This window comes from Schistocerca serialis, chromosome 1 (assembly GCF_023864345.2).
Source record: "Schistocerca serialis cubense isolate TAMUIC-IGC-003099 chromosome 1, iqSchSeri2.2, whole genome shotgun sequence".
Classification (NCBI taxonomy): domain Eukaryota; kingdom Metazoa; phylum Arthropoda; class Insecta; order Orthoptera; family Acrididae; genus Schistocerca; species Schistocerca serialis.
The window spans coordinates 243,778,294-243,800,156 of NC_064638.1; the positions used below are offsets into that span (position 1 = coordinate 243,778,294).

The window sequence follows — 21,863 nt, forward strand, 5'->3', positions numbered from 1 at the left end:
AGTGAAAGTGTTTAATAAGTCACCCATCACTCTTATTGTTAATCGTCATCTGATCTCACAAGAACATAAGCACGTTTGACGTTTTCATTGTTTTTTTTTATTTTTAAGGTCTCCGTGAGCAAGGATCACCTTCAACATGTTCTTAGACTTCCAAAAATGAGTTGTTCTGGCAAAAAAATTGAGCTCTCAATAAGAAATATTCCCAATATGCCTGATTCAATTTTTCAAAAGTGATGCTCACAATTCCCAAAGTTTAACACAAAACTTGAAAGCACAACATTGCTCCAAATTCTGCTGTTCAATTTTCATAACATACATCTACAACACAACTCACTGATGGCACTCTCAAAAAATCGTGTGATAGCTGTTAGGAGCTGAAGCTTGGACTGAGCTGCTTGCTAGAATAAAGGATACCATATTCATTTTTTATGCACTTTTGTTTTTTCAGTTATATTTCTCTTCCTACTTTCTTTGGAACGCTTTTATGGTTAGGTACATTAGGATGTGGCATGTCACAATTCACCAACAACAGAGACGTATTTGCAATTGTAAAAAATGTTACCTTCATATCATTGACATCTCACAGAGTGAGAAGAAAGAGCCACACATCCTTAATGTGGATAGTAATATTATAACATATCCATTAAATGCAGAGAGAAGTGGAAGTATCAACATTATATGAAATATTTATCTCAATAACAAGAAACACATGCTGGCATATTATATGCTGCCCAGTAAAACATAATGCTTTGGGTTGATGACAGATTTACATCCTTATTTGTATCGAAAGAACAATGCAACCACAAAAATTATAAAATTATGAGAGAGAACTGCTCACCGGTACTATGTTCAAAACAAAATATTTAGTTCTACTGATAGTAACTTTAAAAAAAGGATTATATGACATTACCCTAGTTTACACAACTAGCAGTTCCTTCTTCAGGGAGGAGAGGATAGGTTGGACAACATTAAAAAGGAAGGGCAGGTCACACAGATACCAAAATGAGGGGGACCCAGCTACTGTGATGATAGAAGGTATGTTCCTGTCATCCTAGGATCTGAGTATCCTGTCCTTCCTTTTTAACCTTCCAGAAACCATCTTAAAAATAATGGAAATAAAAACTAATTAATGAAATAGGTAAGACTGGCACTACAGCAAGCGAGATATAACAAATTTGATAATAGAGCATATGTATAGTGGAAAACAATCCATCGTATGAATATATGATTAGGAACAGTAGCAGTGGCTAAGGGGTTACAGCACTGTTAAGGGCAGCTCCTGCAGTCACTAACTTGCCTATTTTTTGGGAGGAGACAATATAGTGATGGTGATGTATTCTGATGAAAGAGTCTGTGAGCAGTGATGGCTAGAATGAGAGCTAAACAACGCCTTTAATAATAATGGTAAACAGTCATAATTCATTGTTGGCAAATAAATTAAAAAAAACTTAGATCTTAAAAATGCCGTATTACAGTGCAACTACTGAGGTTACACAAGCAAAAACTAGCACTTCATTTTGTAGAGGAAGCATATGCATCAACTACAATTTTCTGTCCATCACAAAATGAAAACTAGCTGTACAAATGTGATAGAGAAAGGAAGTCACTGACTGCTTAGCTCACTCATGGAAAATAATTTGCAGTCGCTTGTGTAAGTTTGGTTGGGAATGATGTAAAGGTACTGAAAAAGGAAGAGTGTATGGAAGACTGCAGTCTGCCATAGTTGCTGATGTCATATATTAGGAGTAAACACTGAAGGAGAACATGAGAGAAGCTTTTTTCTGGTGAGGTTACAGTGTGCAGGTGCTGACAACTGATACATTTGTTAGATGAGAAACATACTGTATATAACTAAAGTATGGATATACACACTATTCTGTGCCATTATGAAAGGTAAAGACATATTTGAAGGTTACATTAATACTTCATACCTCTGGATGGAAATTTGCAATCTTAATGTGCAAATGTGGAAGAGGGCGTGATTCTCCAGTATACTGTCCAGGTATTTCTAGGTCATTCCCCCACTTATCTCCTTGAAAGTTCTTAAGCCATGGGCTGAATTCCCATAGAAAGTAAGTGCTTTTAGTTGACTTTGACTTGTTGTGTAATTCCTTCCTGCATTTCTGGATGATTTCTAGTGCTTCTTCAATATTACCACTATTGACAGCCTGTGTACATGTATAAATAAATAAACAAATATGAACATAATAGAGGGAAACATTCCACGTGGGAAAAATATATCTAAAAACAAAAATGATGTAACTTACCAAACGAAAGCATTGGTATGTTGATAGACACACAAGCAAACACACACACACACACACACACACACACACACACACACACACACACAAGCTTTTGCAACCCACAGTTGCTTTATCAGTAAAGAGGGAAGGAGAGGGAAAGACGAAAGGATGTGGGTTTTAAGGGAGAGGGTAAGGAGTCATTCCAATCCCGGGAGCGGAAACACTTACCTTAGGGGGAAAAAAGGACAGGTATACACTCGCGCACACACACACGTATCCCTCCACACATATACAGACACAAGCAGGGACAAAAGAGGAGGAAAAAAGGACACACATCCAAAATACTTGAGACACAACTATCTAAAAAGCAAAAAATTCTAAATGATTTTAAGAATCATAGTAACTGTGTTACTAGTTATGCAAAACAAGAGGCAGTAACTAAATGTTGAAAGTCTCACAAGCCATGAGTAACTGATGCTATTAACAGCTTAATTTTCTACGAATTCACACATTCACTTCATTCATTCTATCATGCTTTGCAGAGCATGTCAAGAAGAACTATCTTCAAGGATTTGAAATTTTCAAGCGCACATCAACAAAGAAGAAGCAAATCACAGAAACTTAATCTGTACACTGTTATGTACTATTTGTTCTTAAGATAGCCAAATATAATTTAGTAGAGTAGGGCAACCACTGTTTTGAACTAAATTTTCTGCTTCCTCATGAATATAATACATAAAAGTAATCACCAGAACCCCCAACAGACAATGGAAATCATACTTACAAAATTTACCTTATCATTATTGATTCACAAAAATTTGACATCCTATTAATTTAGTAACAGAGAGAGCACTAAAGGAAGGAAGCTGTTGGCAGTACTAGGAACTCAGTCCTATGAGGAGCAAATAACCATTGATGTAGACAGTTTTACATTTGATGTGGAATGGGCTAAAGACATTCTACAGGTAAGTCTAAGCATTGCTTGTGGACAATTACAACTTAGTAGCTGACTCACTTCTGCAGTGTTACATCACTACAGAAGGACAATGTCTGCCTAGCTTTGGACATTCATTACAAATGGGGTACAGAATAGTACCCAGCTGTTTTTGATACACAACAAGAGTACACCCAACAGCCATATGCAGTAATGTTGATGTAGATTCAATCTGGAGAAGCCCCAGGAGAGCAAATGAAATCAGCCAAATTAACAGGCTCTTTGTACAATTTGTATTGAAATATCAGGTTCTGAAGTATATCAGATCTAGCAGATGATGACATTAGTTGCACTTGCTAGCAAATTATCTGTAAACACCAAAACTATCATGATACCATGCTCATTTTGGTGTGTCATACAATTTATTTTTATGCCTACTGAATTTTGGATTTTCATGTCTTGTTAAACTGTTTTTTAATATGAACACTTATCTTTTGGATGCAAAATGTTACAACAGAGCACAAATCAAAATTAATCTATAGAAAATTGACCAACACAGAATGAAAATTCATTATTGTTACTAAAATTTGCATTTTTTTTTCATTAGCAAACTGGGGTCAAATTTTTTAGAGAAAAGAAATGAAATCCAATTACTTTGTTGTATGTTAGGTAACTTTAACAGTTGTGGTCAATATATGATGTGGTATTCAATGTAAAGATGAGACTCCCAATTGAAATCTGATGGAATACAATTTTTAAAGAACAGGGTCACTGAAAGTTAAAGCCCGGAAATTGTCACAGTCATGATCATACTTCCAGGGGATCTCACAATAGAGATGTCCTTCAGTCACTTGTGAACAATAAAACAAATGTTGTGAACACTGCTTTGATGTTCCCTTTCAAAATATCAACAAATTTAGAGAAAAGACACATTCCTAAGCACCAAATATTTTATATCTTGTGGACATTTGTGTGTAGATGGCTGAGAGGGAGGACTTTTTTTGAGGGGGGAGAGGGTCGGATGAGGTGGGGGGGAGGAGTGTGTGCTGCCACTGGACAGAGACCAGCAATTTTTTTTTTTAGTAGTTTTTCCATGATATACTACAAGTAACGAAAAATGCATTTCTTTCATCTAAGGTAGTGTTATTAGAACAGTACTGCTTTTGACAATGTTGACTGGAATACTCTCTTTCAAATTCTAAAGGTGGCAGGGGTAAAATACAGGGAGCGAAAGTTTATTTACAATTTGCACAGAAACCAGATGGCAGTTGTAAGAGTCGAGGGACATGAAAGGGAAGCAGTGGTTGGGAAGGGAGTGAGACAGGGTTGTAGCCTCTCCCCGATGTTATTCAATCTGTATATTGAGCAAGCAGTAAAGGAAACAAAAGAAAAATTCAGAGTAGGTATTAAAATCCAGGGAGAAGAAAAAAAAAACTTTGAGGTTCGCTGATGACATTGTAATTCTGTCAGAGACAGCAAATGACTTGGAAGAGCAGTTGAACGGAATGGACAGTGTCTTGAAAGGAGGATATAAGATGAACATCAACAAAAGCAAAACGAGGATAATGGAAATTTGTTAACATCGAGTATAGACTTAAGTGTTAGGAAGTCGTTTCTGAAAGTATTTGTATGGAGTGTAGCCATGTATGGAAGTGAAACATGAACGATAAATAGTTTGGACAAGAAGAGAATAGAAGCTTTCGAAATGTGGTGCTACAGAAGAATGTTGAAGATTAGGTGGGTAGATCATGTAACTAATGAGGAGGTACTGAATAGGATTAGGGAGAAGAGAAGTTTGTGGCACAACTTGACTAGAAGAAGGGATCGGTTGGTAGGACATGTCCTGAGGCATCAAGGGATCACAAATTTAGCATTGGAGGGCAGCGTGGAGGGTAAAAATCGTAGAGGGAGACCAAGAGATGAATACACTAAGCAGATTCAGAAGGATATAGGTTGCAATAGGTACTGGGAGATGAAGGAGCTTGCACAGGATAGATTAGCACGGAGAGCTGCATCAAACCAGTCTCAGGACTGAAGACCACAACAACAACAACTGTGTGTTCCCAGAACCAATTTGTACCAGTGCAAATAATTACACAAAATTAATTTATGTAGATGATAACTGCTCAATCATTTCATACCCATAGTTTTCCCATATGGTCTGAAATGGAAATGCAAAATGAATCCTCAAATCAACAATGTTTAGTTCACTGATAAAATTATGAGGATATGCAGGTCAATGTTTTCTCTCATCTTGTGTCAGGGGACTGAGCACAGGCTGGAAACTGAACATTTCCACCGTGCAACAATAAAATCAACTCACAAGGGAACATTTTTCATAAACTCCTCCATATTCTCACATATTGGGAGGATCTCAGAAGCACGACTAAACCTTTGGGAAGTCCATCCCCTCTTTTCTAAGACACACCTTAATAATACCTGAAACCACCAATATCACTATTATTTTGTATAAAAATTTTATTTACAGTTTTCATTGCTGCATTTTTTTTATATTTGAGATTTTGCTATGTTACTCTATTCCAGTCTAAAGGTAGATCACATACCACTCATGCTCTAGCCAAAAAAACTATTTTTCAAACACCAATCCCATTACTCGATGGACGATCTGTATATTATTTTAGCAACAAAGTCTTCTGTTAACTACCATGTCTTCAGGGAAGGTGTTATGTAAAGGGGCTGGATAAAAAATATGGATTATTACACTACTTTTGTATAATTAGATTAATATGTTCTGTATCCTCTATATTTGAAGGGTGAATAACTGTATACATCTCAGATGAGCCTATTGCTTCAGGAATAAGTCAGATCACATATCCTACATTATCTTTTTATTTCAATTCCATCTTCCAATATAAAAACATAGGCAAATGATAAATAACTGATCATTCATTAGAGATGCTGTGCAAGATAAATCATTTTACTGTATCACATATGATTCTGGATAAGCAAAGGTATTTATGAGTTACACCAATATTACTGGCATACTCAAGTGTACCTAGGATTATGAAATATACAGAATTGTACAGGCAGAAACTGCTTCTTAAGATTTTTGTGCATGCAGCTAAATGTCACGTATTCTGGATTAGAGACAAATACTTTTAGAATAAACTTTTGTGCAATAGTATATTATGACAAACAAAATGCAGATACTTAGAGTGTTTCTAATCATATATATACAGCAGTTGTTGATAACAGAATAAACCCTATAAGGCAAGAATATCTACGGGACATATAGACAGGCAATAAATTGACTTCCTGTTGTTTCACAACAGATGTATAATTTGTTCAAATATTTTTCATAAATCATCTTTTCCAGACTAATCCAAATACAAATTACACAGAAATGTTGATAAAATATTGCTGTTATCAATAACTTAAATACTTTTCATAAGAAGTATTCAAATATATTTAACAATATTCGGAGTCAGATTTTTGTACCAGGTGGCAGTGTTAAGGAATGCCAAGTGCTGTCTACAGTGAGTTGCAGTTAAATTCATCAGATATAAGTAGCAAGTTTTAATTCTGATATGAAACTTCCTGGGAGATTGGAACTATGTGCAGGATCGAGACTTCAACTCATAACTTTTGCCATTTGTGGACAAGTGCTCCACCGACTGAGCTACCCAAGCACGACTCACAACCCATCCTCACAGTTTTACTTCTGCCAGTACCTCATCTTCTACCGTCCAAATTTCACAGAAGCTCTCCTGCGAACTCCTGGAAGGAAGCATATTGTGGAGACATGGCTGGGGGATGTTTCCAGAGTGAAATTATCACTCTGCAAGGTTCGCAAGAGATTTTCTGTGAAGTGTGAAAGGTAGGAGATAAGGTATTCACAGAAGTAAAGCTGTGAGGATGGACCATGTGTCCATGCTTGGGTAGCTCAGTCAGTAGAGCACATGCCTGTGAAAGACAAAGATCCCAAAATCGAGTCTTGGTCTGGCACACACTTTTAATCTGCCAGAAAGTTTCATATCAGTACACACACTGCTGTAGAGTGAAAATTTCATTCTGGAAGTTTTAGATCTATAGTGTATATAACAGAATAAACAAACTTACTCCACTAATGGTTACTGTTTAGTTGTGTATCAAACATAGCTATTCAACTGAGAATAGAGTAACAGTAATCTCAAAGCATTTTGCTCAGTCTACCCATATGTTCACAATTCGACTGATGAAATTCTGTGAAAGTATTATGGCAAAGTGGAATATCAATGTTTTATGCCATTTGCAAACACACGTGCCTCTGTGTGTGTGTGTGTGTGTGTGTGATGCTGATTTGCTATAACTGTTTTACTTCATGGCTACTTAACTCAACTGTGCACAATTTAAAACAGTGCTTTTGTCATACAAATTTAGTTACCGTACTAACAATGCATCAGAAGCACATACTGTGGTGTCACCGCCAGACACCACACTTGCTAGGTGGTAGCTTTAAATCGGTCGCGGTCCATTAGTACATGTCGGACCCGCGTGTCGCCACTTTCAGTGATAGCAGACCGAGCGCCACCACATGGCAGGTCTAGAGAGACGTACTAGCACTCGCCCCAGTTGTATGGACGACTTTGCTAGCGACTAAACTGACGAAGCCTCGCTCCTTTGCAGAGCAGATAGTTAGACTAGCCTTCAGCTAAGTCAATGGCTACGACCTAGCAAGGCGCCATAGCAATTGATAGTTATCGTATGAAGCATGTCTCATCAAGAACGATGTATACAAATGATGGATTAAAGTTAAGTATTCCAGAAGCTACGTACTTTTCTTTATAGCATTCATTACGTATCCTGTTTCAGAGCTCACGCCAATCTGCGTGAGCTTAACGCGTGCCTTTCGGCTACTTCCGAGTGGCGTGGCTGTCTTGCTACACCACAACAATTGGCGACGAGCCAATAGAGTTTGTATTAATTTGCTTGTGTCATGGCATCGCCACAATCTCCAGATGTACTGTCCGAATTTTATCGCTTGCAGAATCAGCAGACGCAGGCGTTATTGGATGCCCTTGGACAGCTCGTCCAGGGTCAACGTGCAATGCAAAACGATGCGGCAGCCGCCACTCCACCGCTACCGCAGCCACAACATGCTGTTGCACCCCCGTTCCGGCCATTTGACCCAGCTATGGAAAGCTGGACGGAGTGGTCATGCCAGTTTGGATTTCATCTCGCCGCCTACAGAATTCAAGGTAATGAGCGGCAGCCTTTTTTATTGGCGTGTGTAGGTGTGTCCACCTACCGTGTGATAGTGAAATTGTTTCCCCGACGCGACGTAGCAACTCTGTCCTACGAAGAAATTTTGTCGGCATTGGATGCCTATTTCAAAGAAACAGTCAATGTCGTTGCAAAAAGGTATATGTTCTTTCGTACAAAACATACGGCCGGTCAGACTAATATGGAGTGGGTTGCAACTTTGCAAGGCCTTACTAGGGATTGTGCTTTTGAGTGTGAATGTGGACTCCCTTATTCAGATACAATGGTGCGTGATGCAATTGCACAGAACGTTTCTGATGTTCGTATCCGGGAACAGATTTTGAAACTAGTTAATTCCTCCCTTCAACAAGTGATAGACATATTGATTAGGCAAGACACACTTGACTTTGCTCAGGAATCTTTTGCAACTTCGCCAGCCGTGTGTCACATTAATCGGCCCGCCGGACGCGCTGCACGGAACGATAAACAGCCCTCGCGCTCGTCCGCGCAGCTGCCGCCTAGCTATCCACGTGTGCCGCGTAAGCGAGCAAATGCAGTGAAATCATGCATGCGGTGTGCGACTAGACACTCGCGTGAACATTTCCCGTCACGCCAAGCTATTTGCTTTTACTGTAATAAGAAAGGACATGTTCAAAGTGTTTGCCAGAAAAAGATCCGATCGGCCAATCACAACCATTCCAGGCCCTTTGCTTCACGCCAGAATCGAACCATGGACAATCAGGCTCGTGAACCTTCGCCCATGGACATTCATGTCGTTAATTCCACTCCGTCCAGTGTCACTTTCTCTAACAGTGACTGTGTTCGTCCCACAAAACGTGTGCGTCGACGTTGACGGAAATCCCGTCAGGTCGCAAGTGCTTCTGTACCTGTATCAGTTCAAATTGCACGAGACAGTCGCTCTTGTCGTCGGCATGACAATAAACTTTTTGTAGACTTGGACTTTGAAGGCAAAGTGATCCCATTCCAGCTCGATACCGGAGCTGCAGTTTCATTGATCAATCATAACACGTACAAACAACTGGGCAAACCTTCGTTGCATGCCGCAAATGTTCAGCTCACTAGTTATTCAGGACGGCATATCCCTGTGTTAGGACAGTGCAGCCTTCTTGCTACATACAAGGGACAAACAAAACTTGTGTCATTTTACGTTCTTCATTCTTCTACTGCAGTGAACTTGTTTGGTTTAGATTTATTTCGGTTGTTTAACTTGTCAATAGTCAATCAGGTCCTATCAGTGAACCAGACTGTACCTTCCGCCAGTGTTTCTCGTCTATGTGAAGAATTTGCAGACATTTTTGCACCGGGCCTTGGTTGCGCTAAGAACTATGAAGCACATTTGGAACTGAAAGTAAACGCGCAATCGAAATGTTTCAGAGCGCGCAATGTTCCCCACGCATTGCGTGATGAGGTCGCAAGAACATTACACGAATTGGAATCACGAGGTGTGATTGAATGTGTGCAGGCTTCTCTCTGGGCCTCACCCTTAATAATTTTGCCAAAACCTTCCGGAAAATTGAGACTTTGTGTGGACTTCTAGGCAACAGTGAATCCACAACTAGTGATTGCAACTTTTCCTTTTGCCCGCTACGGACCACATGGCGACTTCGCGCGTCGGGTACCCCGACGCATTGGAGGTCGACCCGTCGGCCCCTCCTATCTCTCTACGGGCGCATACACCGCCTGTTGGCGTGCACCCTGGACCAGGTTTTCAGGCGTTTCCTAGCTCCCCTCGGACCAAATGGCAGGGTGCGGGTGGCACAGCCTCGCCTGTTGTTCGTCTCCCCACCTCATCGCATACGTCAACATGGGGTCCTCCCCACGGCGGGCAGAAGCCCTATAACACGACCGTTCGCCGATTTGTGGGGGAGGAATGTGGTGTCACCGCCAGACACCACACTTGCTAGGTGGTAACTTTAAATCGGCCGCGGTCCATTAGTACATGTCGGACCCGCGTGTCGCCACTTTCAGTGATAGCAGACCGAGCGCCACCACACGGCAGGTCTAGAGACGTACTAGCACTCGCCCCAGTTGTACGGACGACTTTGCTAGCGACTACACTGACGAAGCCTCGCTCCTTTGCAGAGCAGATAGTTAGAATAGCCTTCAGCTAAGTCAATGGCTACGACCTAGCGAGGCGCCATAGCAATTGATAGTTATCGTATGAAGCATGTCTCATCAAGAACGATGTATACAAATGATGGATTAAAGTTAAGTATTCTAGAAGCTACGTACTTTTCTTTATAGCATTCATTACGTATCCTGTTTCAGAGCTCATGCCAATCTGCGTGAGCTTAACGCGTGCCTTTCGGCTACTTCCGAGTGGCGTGGCTATCTTGCTACGCCACAACACATACAGTGATGGTTAAGCTTTGTACATAGTTAAAACTTTAGAATGGTATATTGACATTAGTCAAAATTTGTAAATTGGGAAACTTTAGCACTAATATGTATTCAAACTTACTGTATACAATTATGAGGTTGTATCCAAAAGTTCTTGAAATTTCAATTTTGCATACAAATGGCTATGAGTACACTGAAATACTGGTTGTGATCTCCTGATAGATCCTCCTAGACTCAGTGGGGCATGTAGTGGCCGGATTGTTATACAGAATAATTTTCAGAGGTAACTCATGACTCAGAAAGAAACTATTGATTGCACAAAAGCGAGTACTAAGAATAATATGTGGTGTTAATCCATGAAAGTCATGTAGGTACTTTTTCAAGGAGCTAAGCGTTTGAAGTGTGCCCTCAGAATACATATATTCGCCAGTGAAATTTGTCATTAATTATCCATCACTATTTGAGAAGAACAGTGATGTACATACCTACAACACTAGAGACAAAAATGACCTTTATTAACCCTTGTTAAGGCTATAAGTGGCTCACAGGTGGGTTCAACATGCAGCAACAAAAATGTTTGATCATTTGCACAATAACAGAAAGCAAAAATAAAGGCAGCAAATCAAGTTATATATCTAATTTAAAATTATTTCTCCTGGACAACTCCTTATACTCTGTTGACAAATTTGTATTTAAAAGATGGTAGCCAGTAAAAAATAGTTTTTATTAATGTTAACACTAGTAATGTAAACTGTACTGTTCCACATTATTTCAGTTCACATAATCTGTGGGACATGTAACTAACTAACTAACTAACTAACTGAGTTGAGTGGTTTGCTTAGTGGTCTGTGAGCATATTCCATTATTGTGATTGTGATTATGTGAGTTAACAGTTTTGCAATGGCTAACCAGGTAAAGCAGCGTGTCTGTATACAGTTTTGATTTAAACATGGGAAAACTGCTGTCTAAACGCAGAAAATGTTGAAGCAAGTTTTTGAAGACAACACTTTAGGTCAGATACAAAATTATTGACAATTTAAGAGTTTCCGTAATGGGTGAATATTGATCAATGATGACCACTGCGTTCATAAGTCAACTGGAATTGCACTTGAAAATGTTCAGAAAACGAGTGAATTGATACTGTTAGGTAGCACACAGACATGTCAGAACATCGAACATGAGAAAGATTGCAACTAAGTTTGTGCCATGAATGCTTCAAGCTGATCAGAAGCAACATTAGGCGGAAGTCTTCAGGGAAGTTAAACAACTTCTTCACGACAGAACTGTTTATAAGAAAGAAAGGTTCGCAGCAGAGCTTCTGTAAAGTTTGGAAGGTAGAAGTAAAGCTGTGAGGACATGGCATGAGTCGTGCTTGGGTAGCTCAGATGGTAGAGCACTTGCCCATGAAAGGCAAAGGTTCTGAGTTTGAGTCTTGGTCCAGCACACAGTTTTTATCTGCCAGGAAGTTTCATATCAGCGCACACTCCGCTGCAGAGTGAAAGTCTAATTCTGGACAGAACTGATTGGCCAATGGAAGGAAACACAGCCGAGCACAAAACGTTCAATTTCAATGACTTTACAAATTGTGCTAACTGGGTCTTTCCCATCATCTTTTCTGAATTATGTGATTGGAAACCGTTCATTCAGCACATCCTTTATATCCATAATCCTCCTGGCCCCAGTCTCAACTAGCCCCTTGCCCCATACCCATCTCCACCCCTGCCCTTGGACCCTGACATCATGCACGCTACACCCACACCTTCTTTCCTGCAGTCTTCCCTCACTCTGTTCTGTCTCCTCCTCCTAATCCACACCATCTCATCACTGCACACTACATGAGCTCGTCGGAACAGGTGCCCGTGCAGCATTCCTATTACAGTGAGTTGTTATATTCACTCCTTAAATTGTATACATTCCACCAGGTCGTTCCACTCCCAAATCTATTAAAATATACAGGCCGCTTGTAGCTCTTAAACTCTTTTGGCATTAGGTACACAAATTCCTATTGTAAAATTTATTGTTAATGACTGAATATAGTTTATGGAAACAATCAATGTGTGAAACGTGACACATGCAGATGTGTTTTGCACAGGGTATATAAGGTAACATTTGAATGTCAAATTGACGTAAGTCCATTTATAGCTAGTAGTAATTTTTATACACTGTTCCACATACCGTTAATACTGCACCCAAGTGTATTTCACCTTTCTGAATCTGAGATTTTGAACTTCTTTTGTTTTCATCTGGATAATATTTATCAATTTCACTGAAAATCTCACCACATAACGCACTACTGCCTTGTGAAGACATCTCCCTTCGCGACACAAACAATCTGTTCAACATTTCTTGAAATTCAATTTTGAACTGATTTAAGTTTGCCACTCCAGCTTCTAAAAGCTGAGATAAATTTTTGAGTTCATTGCCCAACAATATATGTGGCAAACACAGCCAAGAAAATGCATTTGTAAATTCTTCCACAATGGTGTCACTTAACAGGATGGTCTTTAATCTGTTCAACATGAAACAGACAATAAATTATTTGTAAATACACAGGATAAAATGTTTCATTTATTAGAGCACTGAAAGTGAGCTAAAGAATTATAACTATAACTGACATTACCAACCTGTCTACAATGATTCTGGCAGATTCACTGGTTTCCGAGATCTCATCAAATGTGTACTTTTTGGCACTAACTTTAAAAGCATAAACTAGAGCTCGTGGGTAGGCTTTTGCCATACGAATTACAAGCTCATGTAAGGCAATCCCCACAGGCGAGTCCAAAGAAGCCAAAATCTGGCTCACCCATCCAAGAAACATCCACTCAGGGACAGAGGCACTCTGAGGAAAGAGAGATGATGATGCCAATAATAGTGATGATTATAATAACAACAACAGCATTAACAACAAACAACAACAACATTTTACATATTAGGAATAAAATGCTAGGGGAAAATGTTGAGAGCATTATCAGTATGCTAGCGTAACACAAAGCAAAATAAGAATAAACACTAAATTCGAAAGCAGTTTTAGCTTAACAACTCTCCAGGTTTTGTTATAGATCCCAAGTTCTTTCAGTGGTGTAACATAGTATTCACAATTGTGCACTAATTTCTGCAGCTTTATTTATTTGACATAGAAAAATATGATTAATGGGCTGTGCCTGATATTGGAATCTTAATGGTGGTGAATTCTTGCCCACCACTGCCACTTTAGCTCTGAAGACAACGGAGCCCTGATGCAATTACCTGGTGAGTGGTCATCACTATATTTATTACATTCACATCATCAATAACCCCCCATGAACCATGGACCTTGCCGTTGGTGGGGAGGCTTGCATGCCTCAGCGATACAGATGGCCGTACCATAGGTGCAACAACAATGGAGGGGTACCTGTTGATAGGCCAGACATGCGTGTGGTTCCTGAAGAGGTGTTTTTTTTTTTTTTTGTGGTTTTAGGGTGCACAACTTCAATGGTCATTAGCGCCCTGACTACGTTAAGAATGCACCGCGAGGCACAAGTTTAAAACAACAACTAAAAGGGAAAACACGATAAAAGACAGACTGACAGGCATAGGATTAAAAAACAGCATCATCAAATGTCCTTAGAGAGGTTTGTCAAATTGATAAAACGAAGAACACGAGCAGCTGCTCGTGGGTCATCCGCTAAAATGGCATCTAAAGTACATGGCAGGTTAAGATCTAGACGCAGTGTGTTAAAATCTGGACAGGACATTAAAATGTGGCGGACTGTCAGCAATTGCCCACATGGGCAGAACGGCGCCGGCGCAGCCGTCAGCAGATGGCGATGGCTGAACCGGCAGTGTCCAATGCGTAACCGGGCCAAAATGACCACCTCCCGCCGAGAAGGGCGGGAGGAGGACGTCCAAGCCGCGGGAAGAGGTTTCAAGGCCCGAAGCTTGTTGTCTGTAAGTGCAGCCCAATCGGCATGCCACAGCGATAAAATGCGCCGACAAATGACCCTGCTACAGTCTGATGAAGGGACACAACAAGAAGCTGTCCGAGGCTGGAGGACCGCAGCCTTGGCCACGGCATCTGCAGCTTTGTTCCCAGGGATACCGACATGGCCAGGGACCCACATAAAGCTAACCGGAGAACCGACGTCCACCAGCTGCTGAAGAGAGCGTTGGATCCGGTGCACGAAAGGGTGAACCGGGTACGGATCACTGAGGCTCTGGATAGCGCTCAGGGAATCGGAGCAGATGACATATGCAGAATGTCGGTGGCGGCAGATGTAAAGGACAGCCTGGTAGAGGGCAAAGAGCTCAGCTGTGAAGACCGAACAATGGCCATGGAGCCGGTATTTGAAACTTTGTGCCCCGACAATAAAAGAACACCCGACGCCGTCATTGGTCTTTGAGCCATCTGTATAAATGAAGGTCATATTGATGAACTTTGAACGAAGTTCAACAAAACGGGAGTGGTAGACCGAACCGGGGGTAACCCCTTTTGGGAGCGAGTTGAGGTCAAGGTGAACGCGGACCTGAGCCTGGAGCCAAGGTGGCGTGTGGCTCTCGCCCACTCAAAAGGTTGCAGGGAGTGAAAAATTAAGGTGTTGAAGGAGGCGACGAAAGCAAACTCCAGGGGGTAGCAGGGCAGAGACATAAAACCCGTATTGACGGTCGAGAGAGTCGTCAAAAAAGGAACGATAAGACGGGTGGTCGGGCATTGACAGTAGCCGACAGGCATACCGACAAAGCAGTATATCGCGCCGGTAGGTGAGTGGCAATTCGCCAGCGTCAGCATGAAGACTCTCTACCGGACTAGTATAAAACGCTCCGATCGCAAGTCGTAAACCCCGATGTTGTATGGAGTTGAGGCGGCGTAAGATGGATGGCCGTGCAGAGGAGTATACGAAGCTCCCATAATCCAGCTTGGAGCGGACGATCGACTGATATAGACGAAGCAGGACGGTTCGATCCGCTCCCCACGACATACCACTAAGAACATGGAGGACATTTAAAGAACGGGTACAACGGGCAGCCAAATACGACACATGTGGAGACCAGCTAAGTTTCCTGTCAATTGTAAGACCTAAAAATTTTGCTGTCTCCACGATTGGGAGAGCAACGGGTCCGAGTCGTAAGGACGGTGGGAGAAACTCTTTGTAGCGCCAGAAGTTAATACAGACCGTATTTTTGGCAGAAAAACGGAAGCCATTGGCGACACTCCAGGAGTAAAGACGGTCAAGAGAACGCTGAAGACAGCGCTCCAGGACACGTGTACAGTGCGCGCTGCAATAGATGGTAAAATCGTCCACGAAAAGGGAGCCTGATACATCAGCTGGGAGGCAATCCATTATTGGATTGATCGCGATGGCGAAGAGAGCGACGCTCAAAACTGAGCCCTGTGGCACCCCATTCTCCTGGCGAAAGGTGTCTGACAGGACAGATCCCACACGTACCCTGAACTGTCGATCCATTAAAAAAGAACGAATAAAAAGAGGGAGGCGACCGCGAAGGCCCCATGTATGCATGGTGCGGAGAATGCCCGCCCTCCAACAGGTGTCGTAAGCCTTCTCCAAATCAAAGAACACAGCCGCGGTCGGGCGCTTCCGCAAGAAGTTATTCATAATGAAGGTCGACAAGGTAACCAGATGGTCAACAGCAGAGCGGCGCCTACGAAATCCACATTGTACATTGGTAAGTAGGCGTCGAGACTCGAGCAGCCAAACCAATCGAGAGTTAACCATTCGCTCCATCACTTTACAGACACAGCTGGTAAGCGAGATGGGTCGATAACTGGAAGGCAAGTGCTTGTCCTTCCCCGGCTTAGGAATCGGGACAACAATAGACTCGCGCCAGCATGCGGGAACATGTCCCTCAATCCAGATGCGATTGTAAGTACGAAGAAGAAAACTTTTACCCGCAGGAGAAAGGTTCTTCAGCATCTGAATATGAATGGAATCAGGCCCTGGAGCGGAGGACCGTGATCGGCCAAGTGCGTTTTCGAGTTCCCGCATGGTGAATGGGGCATTATAACTTTCACGATTCGAGGAGCGGAAGTTAGGTGGCCTAGCCTCCTCTGCCTGTTTGCGGGGGAGGAAGGCAGGGTGGTAATGAGCGGAGCTCGAAACCTCGGCGAAAAAGCGGCCGAAGTCATTGGAGACATCCTCAGGGGCCACAAGGACGTCATTCGCGACCGTCAAGCCAGAAACTGGTGAGTGGACCTTAGTGCCAGATAGCCGGCGCAGGCTACCCCAGACAACAGAAGAAGGAGTAAAACTGTTGAAGGTGCTTGTGAAAGCAGCCCAGCTGGCTTTCTTGCTTTCTTTAATAATACGACGACACTGAGCACGTAATCGTTTATAATTGATACAATTCGCCACTGTAGGGTGGCATTTAAAGGTGCGTAAAGCACGCCGACGAGCACGTAAAGCGTCTCTACATGCTGCAGTCCACCAGGGGACCGGTACGCGACGTGGAGAAGAAGTAGGGTGAGGGATGGAATATTCAGCAGCAGCGAGAATGACTTCCGTGAGGTGTGCGACCTGACGATCGCAGCTTGTGAAGGTTTGATCCTGAAAGGTCGCCCTGGAAGAGAAGAGCCCCCAGTCTGCCTTGGAGATGGTCCAACTAGAGGAGCACGGAGAGGGGGTATGCTGCAGGAGATTGATAACACACGGGAAGTGGTCGCTTGAATATGTATCAGAAAGTGCATACCACTCAAACCGGCATGCAAGTTGGGGAGTACATATAGAGAGGTCTAAATGGGAATAGGTGTGAGATGTGTCCGAAAGGAAAGTAGGGGTGCCAGTATTGAGGCAGACAAGATTGAGCTGGTTGAAAAGGTCTGCTAACAGGGAGCCCCTCGGGCAGGATGCTGGAGAGCCCCAAAGGGGATGGTGGGCATTGAATTCTCCAGTTAACAAAAATGGTGCAGGTAGCTGAGCAATAAGTTGCATCATGTCTGCCCTGGTAGCGGCAGATGACGATGGAGTGTAAACGGTACAAATGGAAAATGGAAAAGTGGGGAGAGTAATGCGGATGGCAACTGCCTGCAGGCCAGTGTGAAACGTGATGGGATCGTAGTAAATATCATCCCGGACCAGCAACATAACCCCTCCATGAGCCGGGATACCTACCACAGGGGGTAGGTCAAAACGCACAGAGGTGTAGTGTGCCAAGGCAATTTGATCGCATGGGCGTAGCTTCGTTTCCTGGAGGGCTACGACGAGCGGACGGTGCAAGCGGAGCAGCAACTTCAAGTCCTCTCGGTTGGAGCGAATGCTGCGAATATTCCAGTGAATAAGTGCCATCGTAAGAAGAAAAGGAAGATGAAAGAAGGGGTCACCTCGAAGGCCGCTGAGGGCCTGGCTTTGAGCGAGAACTGCCGCCGCTATCAGTAGGCGGACAGTCATCGTCCATTGGGTCTATAGGTTCATCGGCCATCTTGGGAAGATGGCCGAGAGGGGGAGCTTCCTCCGCCGGTGAACGGCCAGATGTTCGGCTACCAGCGGTGCGGCCAGGCGAAACGGATGACGGCCTGGGACGGCAACCGCTGGGTGGCGCAGGAGAAGAAATGCGCCGTGGCGGAGAAGGAGAACTGTGCTTCCTATGAGCCTTCTTGGAAGGACGTTTGGTGGAAGTACCAGTCGAAGGCTGGGAGGTCGAGGTACGTAGGAAGTCTGCATGGGACGGTTCCTTCTTGAAGGCCTGTGCATCTGACTTCTGGGTCTTCGTCTTGGCAGTAGCTGATGAAGGTGCTTTTGTCTGAGGGGTGACGGGAGGAAGAGGAGACGTCGACCGGGCGATCTTGGCACTGGCCGAACGGACGACCGTGGTGCTGAAGGTCAGATCGCATGTCTGGGTTGCCACCTCCCTGGTAGTCCGAGGAGAGGCGAGGACAGTACTGTATTTCCCCGCTGGGAGCAGCGTGGGCTTCCTACTAGCCAATAGCTTGCGAGCAGCCGAGGTGGACACTTTCTCTTTGACCTGAATTTCTTGGATACAGCGTTATTCCTTATAGACAGGACAGTCGCGGGAGGATGCGGCATGGTCACCCTGACAGTTCACACAACGAGGAGACGGAGGTGGACAGTCACCCTCATGGGCATCCCTGCCACAAGTGACACATTTAGCTGCATTGGAACAAGACTGTCGAGTGTGATTGAAACGCTGACACTGGTAGCAGCGCGTAGGTGTCGGGACATAGGGGCGAACAGAAATAACCTCGTAGCCCGCCTTGATGCGCGATGGCAGCTTAACACTATCGAAGGTCAAGAAAAGTGTCCGGGTCGGTACAAGGTCATTGTTGACCTTTTTCATGACCCTATGGACAGCCGTCACGCCCTGCTCAGCGAGGAATGATTGAATCTCCTCGTCAGTCAATCCGTCAAGGGAGCTAGTATAGACCACACCACGAGACGAATTCAAAGTTCGGTGAGCCTCCACCCGCACAGGGAACGTGTACAGGAGTGTGGCCCGAAGCAGTTTTTGTGCCTGAAAGGTGCTCTCAGTTTCTAGTAATAAGGTACCGTTACGCAACTTGGTACAAGATTTGACAGATCCGGCTATGGCATCTACACCCTTCTGGATAACGAAAGGGTTGACAGAGGAAAAATCCTTTCCGTCCTCAGATCGAGAAACGACGAGGAACTGTGGGGCAGGCGGTAACACTTTTGTCACTGGTGGCTGGTCACGTTTCCGTTTTTGGGCAGAAGTCGAGACAGATGGAGTGAAATCCATTGCGGAGGAATCCCCCATGATTGCCAGCGTCTCCGATGGCGCGCTCCTTCCTTGTGGGGACCCTCTCAGAGGGCACTCCCGCCTTAGGTGAATGTTTACACCTCAGGTCACACCTCCCGAGAAACAGACGGAGGGACCAATCGGCATGGGCAGAAGGTATCAGCTCAGGCAATCACCCCTCCGTGGGCCTGGCCTTTACCAGGGGGTACGTGCGTGCCTTACATGTCTACCCAGGGCGGGGAATTACGCGTTACCCCGTCACCGGCTACGCGTGCGAACGCGTGGGTCGGCCTTCAGGCACGCACAGGGAGGAAGGAAGAAGAGGAAAAAGAAGAGAGAGAGGGAGAGAGAGGACAGACTGTCTCAAACGCCGAGGCGGAGACCAGAGAAGGCAAGGAGAAGAAGGTAATGAGAAGGCAAGGAGAAGAAGGCAATGAGAAGGCAATGAGAAGGCAAGGAGAAGAAGGCAATGAGAAGGCAAGAAGAAGAAGACAAGGGAAAGAGTAAGGAAGACAGTGAGGTGGAAAAGAGCAAAGAAAGGAACCAACCAAAGGAAGGAAGAAACGAGAAGTGAAAAAGCAAAATGACCGCAAATAGAGGTCGTGGAACCGTCCATCTCCGGATGCAGGCACTAACGACCCCCTTGAGGGGGTGGGACTCCTTTGAGTCGCCTCTTACGACAGGCAGGAATACCTCGGGCCTATTCTTATCCCCGGACCCGCAGGGGGGTTCCTGAAGAGGGGCAGCAGCCTTTTCAGTAGTTGCAGGGGCAACAGTCTGGATGATTGACTGACCTAGCCTTGTAACACTAACCAAAACGGCCTTGCTGTGCTGGTACTGGGAACAGCTGAAAGCAAGGGGAAACTACAGCCGTAATTTCTCCCGAGGGCATGCAGCTTTACTGTATGATTAAATGATGATGGCATCCTCTTGGGTAAAATATTCCGGAGGTAAAATAGTCCCCCATTCGGATCTCCAGGCGGGGACTACTCAGGAGGACGTAGTTATCAGGAGAAAGAAAACTGGCGTTCTACGGATCGGAGCGTGGAATGTCAGATCCCTTAATCGAGCAGGTAGGTTAGAAAATTTAAAAAGGGAAATGGATAGGTTAAAGTTAGAAATAGTGGGACTTAGTGAAGCTCAGTGGCAGGAGGAACAAGACTTCTGGTCAGGTGAATACAGGGTTATAAATACAAAATCAAATAGGGGTAATGCAGGAGTAGGTTTAATAATGAATAAAAAAATAGGGATGCAGGTAAGCTACTACAAACAGCATAGTGAATACATTATTGTGGCCAAGATAGACACGAAACCCATGCCTACTACAGTAGTATGAGTTTATATGCCAACTAGCTCTGCAGATGATGAAGAATTTGATGAAATGTATGATGAGATAAACGAAATTATTCAGGTAGTGAAAGGAGACAAAAATTTAATAGTCATGAGTGACTAGAATTCGATAACAGGAAAAGGGAGAGAAGGAAACATAGTACGTGAATATGGCTTGGGGCTAAGAAATGAAAGAGGAAGTCGCCTGGTAGAATTTTGCACAGAGCATAACTTAATCATAGCTAAACTTGGTTCAAGAATCATAAAAGAAGGTTGTATACATGGAAGAACCCTGGAGATACTAAAAGGTATCAGATAGATTACATAATGGTACGACAGAGATTTAGGAACCAGGTTTTAAATTGTAAGACATTTCCAGGGGCAGATGTGGACCCTGACCACAATCTATTGGTTATGAACTGTAGATTAAAACTGAAGAAACTGCAAAAAGGTGGGAATTTAAGGAGATGGGACCTGGATAAACTGAAAGAACCAGAGGTTGTACAGAGTTTCAGGGAGAGCATAAGGGAACAATTGACAGGAATGGGGGAAAGAAATACAGTACAAGAATGGGTAGCTTTGAGGGATGAAATTGTGAAGGCAGCAGAGGATCAAGTAGGTAAAAAATAGAGGGCTAGTAGAAATCCTTGGTAACAGAAGAAATATTAAATTTAATTGATGAAAGGAGAAAATACAAAAATGCAGTAAATGAAGCAGGCAAAAAGGAATACAAACGTCTCCAAAATGAGATCGACAGGAAGTGCAAAATGGCTAAGCAGGGATGGCTAGAGGACAAATGTAAGGATGTAGAGGCTTGTCTCACTAGGTGTAAGATAGATACTGCCTACAGGAAAATTAAAGAGGCCTTTGGAGAAAAGAGAACCACTTGTACGAATATCAAAAGCTCAGATGGAAACCCAATTCTAAGCAAAGAAGGAGGAGGAGGAGATTAGTGTTTAACGTCCCATCGACAACGAGGTCATAAGAGACGGAGCGCAAGCTCAGGTGAGGGAAGGAAGGGGAAGGAAATCGGCCGTGCCCTTTCAAAGGAACCATCCCGGCATTTGCCTGAAGCGATTTAGGGA

General features: G+C 43.5%; 1 protein-coding gene across 1 annotated transcript in view; it reads right to left on the bottom strand.

The window, feature by feature from the left end:
- Positions 1-21,863, bottom strand: part of LOC126463715 (DNA-dependent protein kinase catalytic subunit-like) — a 475,012-nt gene that overhangs the window by 46,696 nt on the left and 406,453 nt on the right. The window contains exons 44-46 of the mRNA XM_050096185.1: positions 13,368-13,582; positions 12,919-13,252; positions 1,932-2,168 (exon numbers count right to left, since the gene is read on the bottom strand). Of these exons, the coding sequence (XP_049952142.1) occupies positions 1,932-2,168; positions 12,919-13,252; positions 13,368-13,582 (786 nt within the window). The remainder of the gene's footprint in view (positions 1-1,931; positions 2,169-12,918; positions 13,253-13,367; positions 13,583-21,863) is intronic.